This window comes from Microtus ochrogaster, unplaced genomic scaffold, assembly GCF_000317375.1.
Source record: "Microtus ochrogaster isolate Prairie Vole_2 unplaced genomic scaffold, MicOch1.0 UNK74, whole genome shotgun sequence".
Classification (NCBI taxonomy): domain Eukaryota; kingdom Metazoa; phylum Chordata; class Mammalia; order Rodentia; family Cricetidae; genus Microtus; species Microtus ochrogaster.
In genome coordinates this window covers 825849-838563 of record NW_004949172.1, presented here as the reverse complement: position 1 = coordinate 838563, position 12715 = coordinate 825849, and the positions used below count along the sequence as shown (strand labels likewise).

The 12715-nt window shown below is 58.7% G+C and overlaps 2 protein-coding genes across 3 annotated transcripts in view; both read right to left on the bottom strand.

Moving 5' to 3' along the window:
* Positions 1-1398: 1398 nt before the first annotated feature.
* On the bottom strand, positions 1399-8102 carry Nkpd1 (NTPase KAP family P-loop domain containing 1). The gene is made up of 4 exons (XM_005370296.2): positions 7777-8102; positions 6344-6793; positions 4692-4823; positions 1399-3534 (listed from the first exon to the last, which is right to left on the bottom strand). Exons 1-4 carry the CDS (start codon positions 7865-7867, stop codon positions 1739-1741), a joined length of 2469 nt encoding a protein of 822 aa, XP_005370353.1. The 5' UTR covers positions 7868-8102; the 3' UTR covers positions 1399-1738.
* Positions 8103-10337: 2235 nt separating this feature from the next.
* The window catches only part of Trappc6a (trafficking protein particle complex 6A), an 8199-nt gene continuing 5821 nt past the window's right edge, over positions 10338-12715 (bottom strand). For both annotated transcript variants that reach the window (XM_005370295.2, XM_013354853.2), the window contains exons 2-6: positions 12143-12210; positions 11888-12005; positions 11309-11392; positions 11129-11222; positions 10338-10598 (exon numbers count right to left, since the gene is read on the bottom strand). In XM_005370295.2, coding sequence (XP_005370352.1) covers positions 10567-10598; positions 11129-11222; positions 11309-11392; positions 11888-12005; positions 12143-12210 — 396 coding nt within the window. In that variant the 3' untranslated portion in view covers positions 10338-10566. The remainder of the gene's footprint in view (positions 10599-11128; positions 11223-11308; positions 11393-11887; positions 12006-12142; positions 12211-12715) is intronic.

Here is a 12715-nt window from a genome sequence, read left to right as displayed (position 1 = left end):
GCTAGCAGAGCCATTTTCTAAAACATAGGTTTTTAGTTAATTTATTTTTTAGAGAGGGTCTCACTATGCAGCCCTGGACGACTTGGACCTCTCAAAGATTTGCCTGCCTCTGCTTCTGGAGTTCTGGGAGAAGGAAAGGTTTGTGCCACTATGTCCAGCACTGTGAAACTCCAAACATGAGCTTAGCCACAACAAGGCTGAAAGACACATTTCCTAACAGTTACAGGGACCCTCCGACTTGTGTTCACTCAGCCTGTAATTGTGAGAGGCCAAGGAGGTCAGGGGTGGACTGGCTTAGCCCGAGACCTAAGGGATGTGAAGCCAATACCAACAACCAATAAACCACACAGCCTGAGAGTGGGTGAACTTTTGGTTCCTGGGTGAGGGGTACTGTCCTCTTAGTCTTCAGGGTCCTGGCTCAAAAGTCACTGATTGGTCAGGAGTGTAAATCATCAGTAAGCCCCTACCTAGAGCCCCCAGGGGTTGTAGCTCAGTGGTAGAGCCCCTGCCTAGAATCCCCCAGTGAGGGGCTGGGGTGTGGCTCAGTGGTAGAGCCCCTGTCTAGAATCCCCCAGTGAGGGGCTGGGGTGTGGCTCAGTGGTAGAGCCCCTGCCTAGAACCCCCAGTGAGGGGCTGGGGTGTGGCTCAGTAGGAGAATGCTTGTCTATCAGGCAGGAGGGTCTCATAAATCCTTAGCACCACAAAACAAAGTTATCCATTTGACCGCAGGTGTCTATGTAATTCAGGGCTGAGTTCTCTCCACACTATAGTGGATGAGGGACCCCAGCCTGAGTGTAGCATGTTTGACCACTGAGGACTCAGGAGCCACCCACAGGAGTGACACTCATCCCTGGTCTCTGATCATGCTAGCAGGAAAGGAAAGTCCCACCTGGCTTTGCTCTCTGATTCTGTATTCCCCTCATGTCTCAATCTCTGTTCCTCAACTTCCCTACTGGTGATGTGGCATCACAGTCAGTAACCAGCCCCAGCCAGTGGCCCCGGCGTGACTCGTAAAACAGGCATATCCTTAATAGTTCCTCTTGGACAGTTACCTGCCTATCTGGGGAAGGCAGTCCACACACCCATCTGGCTGAGGTCTATTTAGCCAACATGCTGAGGGGTGGAGCCACCTGGTGAGGTCACAGGCACCGCCCTGGGAAATGTCAGTTCCTGCTCTGCCCACAGAGGGCAGGATAGGGTGTGGGGAACAAAGGCCTAGGATCCCCTGAGGCCTGGGTGCTCCCCTTTGCCTGAGTCAACTTGGCGTCTGCCCTTCATCTCCCCTGCCCCCGCAGCCTCACCCACCACCCCCGCAAGCCTCCTACCACCTGGGATGCCAACATCAGTTGCTAGGATGCAGTTCAGAGGCCTGGCTCCCTGAGCAGGAAGTTGGTTGGGGCAGGTGGCATCCTCACCTAGCCAGAAATCCATGACATGAAGGCCAGCCCTGGCTTTCCACAGTTTCCTTTATTGCCTTTTCGACTCCTGTGTTCCTCACTGGCCCCTCTGTTGGCTCAGACACTGGTGCGGTAACAGCCTACTCCAGGAAGCTACTACCCACCGCCCTTTGGCTTCCAAAGTCACTAGGGTGTATGCCATCCCAAACCCCTTTGGTCTTGAGCCTAGCCCTGCCTTCACACTCTCATCAGGGCAGGTGGGATGTTGCTGCCACCCGTGGCTGCTGGTATTCACCATTCCAAACCCAAGCAGCCTCTACACCCCTGAAATTCAAGGACTTTTAGGCCATCGGCCTTGGCTTGCTGGTCCGGTCCCCAGGGTAATGTGCCTCTCTACTGTGTCCTGATCCATGGGCCACCTGGGATGTCCCTGCGGTGTTATTGACTCGGTGACTGGCCTGGGGATCATCCCGGGATGGGGACTTGGGCGGGCTGGGCGGTTTGAGCGCGCTGACAGCCCTGATGAGGCCCATGCGGCGGCGGATGGAATGGTCCAGGTTGACCGTACAGCGCAGCAAACTCTGTGCCTCGGCCACGGTGAATGGGAAATCAGTGCCCAGAAAGCGCTCAAAAAGCTCGGGGTCGCCATCCAGGTCCAGCACATTCTGCAAGGCCTTGGTCATGGTGTGCAGCTCGCGACTGTTGTCGCAGAAGACGTCCCAGAGACGTGCGCGGCCCTCGGGCGCGCCCCCCGCCTGCTGCCGGTCCTCCAGGCATTGCAGTACCCAGCTGAGGCGACAAGGCCACTGGTTGGCGAGCACCACCCAAGCCACAGCGTGGCGCGGGGTGGGTCCCACGCGGTCCGGCTGCTGGTGCTGTTGCTGCTGCAAGAGGCGGACGGTGATGGGCACAGTGTTGACGATGCGCCGCATGGACACCACGTTGTCGGGTACGTACTCGTACAAGCAGTCGTGTTCGTCGTGCAGGCAGCAGAGCGCCTCCTGGATGCGCCGCGCAGCCTCCGCGTCCACGCGACCCTGCGTGCGCTCCCCGTCTGCCTGCGTCTCCACCGCCAGCAGCTGAGTTCCCTCGCCGGCGCCCGAGCCTTGGCTCTGCGGCTGCAGCTTGCGTGTCAGCTCCCGGAACAGCAGATCGTCGCGGCTGCGCACCGCATCGTGCAGGAATTGCAGCTTGGTGCGACGGCCCATGACTGGCACGGAGAAGGGCAGCGTGACTGTGCGGTTGAGGAACAGGTAGCCGTTGTCTGCCGTGCCCTTCATGTTGCCCGCGCTCTCCAGGCACGCGGCCAGGATGCTGGGGTCCACCACCAGAATGAAGATGAAGGGTGCGTGGCTGTCGGACAGCAGCGTGTTGATGGCGTTCAGCACGCCCACCACGCGCTCCGGGTAGCACGTGTCCAGCCCCGTGACCTCCAGGACCACTCGCAGCCGGCGTCGCTGGTAGATCTCCAGGAAGCACAGGAAGTCGGTGAGCAGCTCCACCTCCTTCTTCACCTCGCACATGAAGCCCAGCTGGCTGCCGAACTTCTCACGCGACACCAGACGCTCGATCTTTTTGCGCTGGCTCACGAACAGGTGCTTGCCCACGGAGTACACGGCCATGAGCAGCCCCGAGCCCGACAGCGTGGTGGCTGCGCCTCCCAGAGCCTTAAGCACGCCACGACCCGAGTGGCCCGGTGCATGGCCCCCCAGCGACAGGTACAGCAGCCCCACGCCCAGGCACAGCGCGGCCAGCAGCGCCAGCAGTGCCAAGCACACGCGGCGTCGGCAGTGCCACTCGCGTTGGCAGAGGCCCTCGCGTGGGCCACCTGGCTTGTTGCCCAGCACCGAGTACACGCTAAAGGGCAGCGCGCCGTAGTGGTGGCGTATGCCCTCGCACAACGTGGTCACCAGCCCCGCCCACAGCTTGTCGGTGCCTGCGTACTGCCAGGCGCTAAAGCGGATGAACAGGAAGCGCACGTTCCTGCGCCTCAGGTGCAGCTCCGTGATCACCGGCTGCAGAAACACCAGGAACCACAACAGCTGCGGGACGCCCCAGCCGCGCACGCGCCGCGGTCGCCACTGCACGCGCTGCAGCTCCTCGCTCTCGCGCTGCGCGGCCTCCTGCTGCATCAACGCTGGGGGAGGGGAGGGAAGACGTTAAGACGTTAGTGGAGATGTCAGGGAGGGGCTGGGCCCAAGAGCACTTAGGTGGAGGTGGGAGGCCTGGAGAGAGAGACTGAGAGGTCGAGGACAGAAGTAGGGACCTCCCTGGAGAGAGGATGGGACAGAGGTGGAAAGAACTGGGACCAGGCAAGAAGGTGAGGCAGCCTGGAAGTCCCATCCATCCATTCCCCATACTAACGGGGAATGGATGGATAGGTGGACAAATGAATGGCATGCCCAGATACAAGGAGATGAATGGATGGATAAACGAATGAATGAAACAAGATGAATGAATGGATTATGAATGAATGAGTTAGTGACAGACCAGACAAGGCAGCGGGAACACAGCCTGCATCTTTCTCTGGCTGACTGTCCCTCCTCCAGGGAGCCTACCATGATCAGACTGGGTCAGGAATCCACTCTTGGTGTTACTGAGGACAGATGCGTGTGTCTCTCAGAGAGGGCAGGGCCATCCCTCCATCCCCCAAGCACCAAGGAGGTGCTGGCAGCATCTGAACAATGGGTGTTGAGTCCTCTGGGACAGGATGTGATAAGTGAACCGGACTGTCGCCTCGCCCACGACCTAGCCCAGGGCTGGAACTCAGAGCACCCTTTTCTGGGTCCTCATCTCCTCTCTCGCTGCACGCTTGGAGCAATGCAGGGCCAGCAGGAGCTGAACTGCAGCCATGACATAGCGTGGCAAAGGCTGTGTCCAACAGCTGGCTAACTTTCTGCTGGCGTCTTCAGCGTACATCTGTGTGCTTGGGGTCTTGGGGACACCCCCAACCCCCACCAGAGTGCAGGGCTTGCATCAAAAGCAGGGGTGTGGCTTGCAGCCTTAGTGAAAAGCTCAGGCTTTCTCCTTAGGGCACTAGGGAGCAAGGAGTGTTCTTGAGCAGGAGTGGGGAAGGGACAGAGTATATTTCAAGAAGGTTCTTCAGAGTAGAAGAAGAAGGTGGGGAAGAAGGGGACAGGGAGAGGCTGGGACTTGGAGAGCAAGAAAGGGACCAGGGACCGTGTTTCCTGCCCCCACCCCCACCCCCACCCCCACCTGCCCTACAAGAAAGGGACCAGGGACCGTGTTTCCTGCCCCCACCCCCACCTGCCCTCGATACAAGCAGACACTCACTCATGATCTTGTCCAGCATCATGTGAAGACGGCAGCCAAAGGGAGCATAGAAACCCACGGTCACAGGGACAGGCACGTGACACAGGGTTTTAGCCAGACAGCTGCAGTAGACATCATCCTCCGTCAGGATGTCTAGAGGTGGGAGAGGGAAACTGAGTCAATGAGGCTGCTTAGATGCCACCCTCCCTCATCCCTTGTGCCCTCCATGCCTTCAGCCAGCTCTGCTCTGCCACCAGCATTCTCCTCCCTGAATCCCCAAGGTGATTCAGGTCCCGCCCCTCCATGGAAGGGCATCTGTGCCCCTTCTAGGCTCTGCCCAGTCCTGACCCAGAGATTTGCAGAATCTGGACTTCTTGGCCCTAGATCAGTAGGCCTGCTCAGCCTGTGGTTCTCGACCTTTCTTGGGGCACAAGGCCCGCAGAGGCTACAGTACTCTCACACCCCCCCAAAAGCGTCACAGGGACTTAGGAACTGGGCGAGGCCTGTGAGCCATTTGTCCATTCTGTGACAAAGACCCTGGGGAGTAAAGAGGGGAAGGAGGCTGACCCAGTCTAACAACAATTCAGAACACAAGTTCCTCATCCTGGAAGCCCTGTGCACAAGAACCACAAAGTCCCCTCTGCAGGGGCACCCTGTCCCCCTGAGCGTTACTTCTTAGACCCCAATCGTGGAAGTCAGTGCAGTGGGCTGCCGGGTGTGGCTGTGCCTGGTAGCAGAGCCAGGAGGAGCTTAGGTGAGCTGAGGTGACAGTGGCCTGGGTGGACCTCGTCCTCAGCCATACCTAATCGATGGGTGGCCTCACCTTACTAAGCCTCCTTTTCCTGAGCGTGAAATGGACTTCCCGGCCCCGGGCGCCATGGCAAGGTTGTACATGCCCAACCTTGCCACGAGTGCCCACTCATTCCTGTTGCTCTGCTTTCAGTCCTGAAACAGCTGTGCGTCCCCACCTTTGCTATCGCCACCCCAAACCTGGGTCATGAGCCAGCCCCTCCCTCCTCCTGATGGACTCTGTAGCTGCCTCCTCCCAGTGTCCCCTTCTCTGAGGGACACCCCAAGCCTATGTGCCTGTCTCACCTTGACTGTCCCTGGAGCAGGCCACCTCAGTGCCTACTATGACCCTGCCCTAACGATGGCCCCATTCCAAGCCAGGTTCCCCTTTCCTGCCTGTCTTATTTGTCCTCAATGTGACTGTCACCTCCTCACTGAGCGTCTTCCTGTGGCCCACTGCACCAGGTGACCATGCCCCCCATCCCCGAGTGTTCTCCCCTCCTCCATGCACTCCCCACATCTTCCTTAACCTTCACTCTCGATCTGTGCCCCCCCCCAACACCACAGCTGACCAAAATGCTGCCCCAGGTCCTCATCACCTCCTACCGCACGGCCTCTCTGGCCTTGTGAGCCATGGAGGGAGGGCTAAGAAAAGAGAAAGCAGAGGCAGGGCACCAGCCGAGGGACAGGGCAGAGGCACGGGCCTGGCCCAGAAATCAGGGTCCCCAGCAGTTGCGGAAGAGACCAAGGGGTTGGGATAAACCCTCTCCTGACAGGGATCACAGTGTGTGTAGAGTGAGGACAGGCCCAAGGCACCACTAGCCAGGGAGCAGAAGCGAGGCAGATGGGGACACAGCCCCAAAAGGAAGGCCTGGGCTGAGCACCGGCGCCATAGGAGGTGAAGGAGCCACAGGCTGGGGGCGCAGGCAGAGGCCGCGCCTCGGTGGGCTCGCTGGGCTCCAGGAGGGCACCGGCTGCAGAGGGCAGGGCTGGGCCGCTGCTGGCCATGGCTGATACTGCTGTGGGTGATGAGGTGGCAGGCTGGGGGGCGCTGGCTGGTCCTATGCGGGCAGCGGCGATTGCAGGTGACCCCTTCTGGGCCCTGCGAACTGGACAGTGCCGCTGCCTCAGCGGGCTGGGAGGGAGGGGTGGGGGTTGTCGCTGCTGCTGCTGCCGCTGCTGTTTCTGTAGAATGAGGGGCTGGGGACACCTGCGACAGCTGCTGCCACCCCGGTGGCTGCGGTAGGCCTGCTGCCAGTGAGCCTTGGGGGACAGCTGACAGGGCCCGTGGGCGTGAGTGGCCACCAGGTCCTGGTACCACTGACGACAGCATCCTGGAAGGAAGGAAGTGGAGGTGATGGGACTGGGTCCCGGCCCCCCTGACGACACTGGTTTGAACCAGGTTGTGCTATTTGGTAAGGCTGGACTGGAGCATCCGTGGGAGCCCCAGAGGCTCCAGGAGTGAGAGGTGCAAGAAGGGCCCAGATGAGGTCAGACACAGGACACACAGGGTCCGTGCTTCCCAGAGAGACGGAGAGAGGACACTACCCTACCAGACATTCGTGCATCATGGCACCCCAAATCCTGAGACTAACTTCCTGCATCCCTAGGGGGTCTTAGGGTGAGGATGGCTGAGGATCTACTAGGAAGTGGCTGGAGTAAAGGGAGGTGGCAAGGAGAAGGGACAGGCCAGGGGCTGAGAAGGCAGATGGGCCTGAGCTGTCAGACCCCGGCAGTCTGTGACAGCTTTAGTAGGAGGTCATTGCTCCTCTCCCGCTCCCCTTGGTCCTTGTGGGAGCCTGAGCCACTCCCTCAGACACACTCAACGGGGGGGGGGGCTTCCCCTCCTCCCACCTATGATTCCTCTGGAAGTCGTCCCCCACCTCCTGGAGACTTTCAGAAGGGAGTTCCCTGCTCCCCCTCCTCCCACAGTGAACACTCCAGCCTTTGGGGTTCCACAAGAGCCAAGCATGGCCGTGGATGCCTGATGTCAGATTCGCGGGAGGCTGGGGTAGGAGCCGTGTTTGAGCCGAGGAGGTCAAGGCTAGCTTGGGCTTTAGAGTGAGACCCTGTCTCAGCTCTTTTCAGTAAGACCAGACTCACTTTGTAGCCCAGGCTAGCTTGGAACTTGCAACAATCCTCCTGCCTCAGCCTGGAAAATGCCGGGACTACAGGCATGTGCCACAACCATTGGCTCTTGTGGCTTTACTCCCTGGAGCCTGTTTCTGCGGGTGCACATAAATTCAGCACTCACCCACCCACCCACCCCACCCACCTCTCTTGCCGCAGCTCCACCCCCTCAAGACTGAACTCGTACCTTTTTGGTGCCCCGAGTCAGGATCCAAAAAGTATTGCTCATTGGGGGTCCGGCCACTTTTGGTGAAGTGGACATTGCAGTTCTTCTGCATGGCGGGCTGTGACGTCAGTGGCCGGGTCCTAGATGGAAGGGTCAGTGATCAGCTTGGTGGGGCCCCTGGCCCCAAGATGACTCCTAGTGACCTTGGACAGGCAAGAGACACAGTTCAGGTTTGGGGGCGGGGGGCTTCCCTGGGTCACTGGAGTGGGCACTGAAGTGAGAAGCTGGCATGGCCCCAAGAAGGAAAGCCAATAGCCAGATGACGAGGGGTTACTGTGTGGCCAGGTAGGGAGTACAGAGCTTGGGGCATGCCGGGGGGGGGGGGTGCTATAGGAGGCTGATGCAGCCTGGTCTGGGGAGCCACCAAGCAGAGCCAGAAAATTTCTAAAATCCAAGAGTAGAGAATTGCCCGGCATGGTAGCACACATTTAATCCCAGCACTCAGGAAACAGAGGCAGGGGGATCTCTGAGTTTGAGGTCAGGAAGAGCTACATAGCGAGACCTCTCACAAAACAAAACAAGCATAAGTAAATAAATGTGGGAGCTAAACACGGGGATGAAGAAAAGGGACGTCTGGTTCCTTCTGAGGAGACTCAGGCATTGGGGTGGGAGCGCACAGAGTGTTGAGAGGTTCAGAGGAGTCAGAGATGAGCTGGGGAAGATACTGTCTGCCCAGGGCAAAGGAACCTGGGTAATGAGGGTTGGGGATCAGACCAGCCGTTCAGCCCACCACCTCATGCCCCCCCTTCCCAGTCAGGGCTCCCAGTACCTACCTGGTGGTGGCCCCGCGGCCCCAGCTCCCTGCCGTGGCCGCACGCAGGCCTGGCTGGAGCCCAGTGGCGCCCGCTCGCTCGGCCGGTTCTCCGGCGTGTGTCCCCGCCCTTTGAGCAGGCGCCTGGCCTGATGCTCTCTAGTACTGGGTACCTCAGACTGGATGAACCCAGGAAGGGGTGGAGAGCAATCCTCCCACCAGGTTTCTGCGCACTTCTGCTGGGAGGGAGGAGGCAGAAAGAATTCCACCAGTCTGTGGCACAGCTGTGTGACCGTGGGTCAGTGACTTCATCTCTCTGGGCCTCGGCTTCCTCATTGATGAATAGGCCAGATTGGCACCTGTTTCTTGAGGTTGTCAAAGGGATGAGTCCATCCAGCCCGGGGCTGGCCCTTAGGGCTAGCACAGCTGACCCATTTACCAGGCGCGGCTCCCCTGGCAACAGCACACACGGAGAGCGGCTCCTGAACCTGGGCACTCGGTAGCCCCTTTATCATCACAGCCCACAGAAGTCGTGCCCACTTCACAGATGAGAAACCTGAGGCCTAGAGACACAAAGCCCCTTCCTTGCCCCGGACCACACAGAGTGGGGAACTGAAAGGAAGTGCCGACTTCCAGGGTTCTGCCCTGTGCTTGGTCAGGCCAGGGTGGTGCTGGGAAAAGGGCGCCCCATACTGTGACATTCTTTCCCTGCATGAGTGGGGGCTTGGGTGGCCATGCTTCCTCCTGCTGTCGAGGACAGGCTACTTTCTTCCCACTTTTCTGCCAGCTGTCCTTCAAGCCCCTTGTTTGGGGACTGTCCCCTGGCCCACCTGGGAGGCAGAGATGTATCGAGAGGGAACGTGGAGTGCCAGTCCTGCCCGCTAGGCTGCGTAGCAAGGAAAGGGCCGAAATTCAAGGCTGCTGGACCTAGAGAGGGGACTAGGGTGGGGCCTACCAGGCAGGGGGTCATGTATGCAACCTGTGGTACTAAGAGTTTAGTTGTAGGGAACTGGAGCCAGGGACAGGCCAGGGAACACAGGGGACATCTGGACCTCTCTAGAGGTGGATGCCCCAAGCACAGGGACCCAGCTGAGCCTGGTGATACTTATCAGACTTTGCTTGGGAGGCTGAGGCAGGAGGACCACTCATGAGTTCAAGGTCAACCTGAGTTACCTTGTCTTGTTATCTTATTGTATGACTTGTTTTGCTTGCTTTTATGTGTGGGTACCTGGTGCCCACAGTTGTCAGAACAGTGCGTTTCACATCCTATGGAAGTGGAGTTATAGATGGTTGCAAACCACTGTGTGGGCTCTGGGAATCAAATCCCAGGCTCCCCACGAAAGCAACAAGGACTTTTAGCCTCTGAACCATCTGTCCTGTCCAGTCCAGAGAGACCTTGTCTGGGGGTTGGGGATTGGAGCGATTGAAAGCTCAGTAATTAGTGCATACTGCCCCTGCAGCGGACTGGATCCGGCAGACATACACATAATTAAAAACTAATAAAGAACCATTGGCCCTTGTTCCTTCCCCTGGGCCTGGGTACCTACCCACACAGCAGTGGGCAGCAGAGCCCAGGCTCAGGTCCAAGTGCAGCCTCAGATGCTACAAGTACAACCAGAAGAAGGTGGCAGGGTGCAGCTGCGTGCACCATGTCCCGCAGGGCCGAAGGCGGCTCCAGACGTGTTCATTGGCAGAGCTGGTGAGCTGGACCAGGTGTTCAGGGTGGGGTTGGGAGCAGAGGGACTTGTGACAGTCACTGCACAGGTCTGTGTAAAGAACCTTTATTGAACACTTGTCATGTGGGTGATGGGAGGAGGGGACACCAGTGCCCATTCTGAAGTCATGAGACCGTCCTGCCCCTTGGGGCCCTCCGGCTCCTTCCATTCCCTCATCTGAAGCACATGATGAACTCAGAGCCTGTGAGCTCCAGCTTCAAGACCACCTGCAGAGGTGACTGCTGAGACAGGGCCACAGTCCCACCGTCTCGTAGACTGGGGTCCTCAGTACTTCTGGATCACCACCTGGAACTTACCTGGATGGGAAAAGCCACGCCACTTTTAACTGGGGCTGGGACAGGAAGCCTGTCAGCAGGCTGGGGAGCCCTGGAGTAAGTGGGTTATAGGGGACTGCCCCCACCCAACTGGCCCAAATCCCAGACCAAGAGGGAGCCTAGGGATAGGTGACTGAACTTGTAGGAGGTAGGAGGGCTGGCCTGAGCTCCTGTCTGCTCATTCATCCTAGGTCCTCACAATGGTGAGGAGCGGGACTCAGGCCCAGCAGTGCCCTGTGGGTTAAGATGACAGCAGGTGGGCAGTAGGTTTCCACACTTCGAGGTCACCAGGGAACCTGGCCAGGTGGCCTAAGATGCCCCACTGCTACACTTCCTTAGAGGCCCCAGGTGGCAGGCCGGGCATATGGGTATGTTCATGTTAGCTGTCTCTGGGCCTCAAATTCCCTGTCAGATGTGGTTTGGTACTCTGGTTCCCTTTCCCAACACTGAGGGACCAGGGATGGGGAAGCCCCAAAGCCTACACCACATTTGAGGGCTCCCGAGTGACTTACAGGCAGGCAGGGCAGCCACAGAGGCGGTGACTAGGCTCTGGAAGCCCAGCGTATGGAGGGCGCCGCACAGGAGGCCGCAGGTGAAGGCCAGGAACTAGGATGGGGGACACAGACCACTGTGGGAGGAGGGGACACCAGGCAGGGGGTGGGCAGATGGGCATTTCCTATATTCCCCAGTACCTTGGGAGCTTCCTCTAGATACTGTGACCCCGAGCCCATGGTGATGAAGAGGGGGAAGCTGTTGTCCTGTAGCACGTAGGTCCCCTGGCGACAGGAAAGAGCCTGGTGAGGCTGGGCGCTGACAGAAGGGAGAGAAGACCCAAGGAACAGACCCAAGGACCCCAGCACCCAATCCTTCGGCGCTGCTGGGGGCCTGGGCACCCTGCTGGACACGTGGCTTCGTAGGAAGCAGTCGCTGTCTGGCAGGAGTGCTGGAAGCTGAAGCCCTGGCCCATGAAACAGTGGCAGGGAATGGGCACAATGTGGGCGTTCGATGGGGACTACCACAAGCCTGGGACAAGAATCATCATGTTGAGGCCACTAGCTAGCTCACTCCTGACAGGCAGGTTGAAGTTGCAGAAATAGCCCTGCCACCCGACTGCAGCCCTGGCTTCCCTTTGGGGCTCCAAGGAGAAGGTGTAGATGATTATGGAGAATCTATGGTTCTTGCTTCCCAAGTCCCCAGTGGGCCCACTGGGAGGTTTCCTTGTGGGGTTTCCACTGCCCCCAACTTGGAGCCAGGCCAGCTCACACACCCACCTGGTGGTTGGTTCGGAGTCCATCCATGTGCTTTTGGAACATGGCTGCCCACAGATCTTTGCAGAGGAACTTGAGGGCATCCAGCTCCTCTCTAAAGGCCAGTGTCTCCCGGGGCAGCCTGGAGGAGGATGTTGATGGAGCCAGGCCATCTGGTACATGTGTGAGCCCACGAAATGTTCCCCACCCTAGGTCTTCCAGCTGAAACCCCAACATCAGGTCTGCCCACCCTCCCAGGCAGGTGGAGCTGGCTCTCACCTCTCACCCAGAGCCTGGCCCACACGGAAGCCCAAGCCCTCCAGGACTGACAGGCTCTTCTTCTTTCCCTAGAAGGTCAAGAAAGGGAGGTTCAGGAAGACACTGTGATGGTTTCTTCCCCAGCTTTCTCTCCCCTCGGCCAGGAAAGCTCAGCTTCTAGAGCCTTCTAGCTGATTCCCGAAAGCTGTCCTGGTCTTCCGCCCAGGTGGAGTCTCTGAAACCAGGCCTCATCTGTCCCCAACCCCATGTCGTCCCTGAGGTTGGGGCCTAGCTGACCTAGGCTACTTGGAAGGCTGAGGCAGGAAGGTCACATGGTGCCTGAGCTAGAGTGTATTCAGGGTCAGTGTGGGCAACTTGGCCAAACCCTGCATTGAGAAAAAACTTCCAGGCCCCTGTGGTGAGGTTCCCCTATAGTCCCCAAACTTGGGAACAGAGGTAGGAGGACCAGAAGCATGAGGGTCATTCTCAACCACAGCGAGCTGAAACCAGCCTGGGCTACATGAGGTGCTGAAACCAGCCTGGGCTACATGAGGTGCTGAAACCAGCCTGGGCTACATGAGGTGCTGAAACCAG

Bases quoted from the DNA above. Each gene is read 5' to 3' on its own strand.
- Nkpd1 (XM_005370296.2), bottom strand. From the start codon at position 7,867: ATGCAGAAGAACTGCAATGTCCACTTCACCAAAAGTGGCCGGACCCCC. The intron at 4,824-6,343 runs GTGCTCAGCCCA...TCCCACCTCTAG, and splicing joins CTTCACCTCCTATGGCGCCG to ACATCCTGACGGAGGATGAT. The intron at 3,535-4,691 runs GTGAGTGTCTGC...CCCCTCCCCCAG, and splicing joins GATGCTGGACAAGATCATGA to CGTTGATGCAGCAGGAGGCC.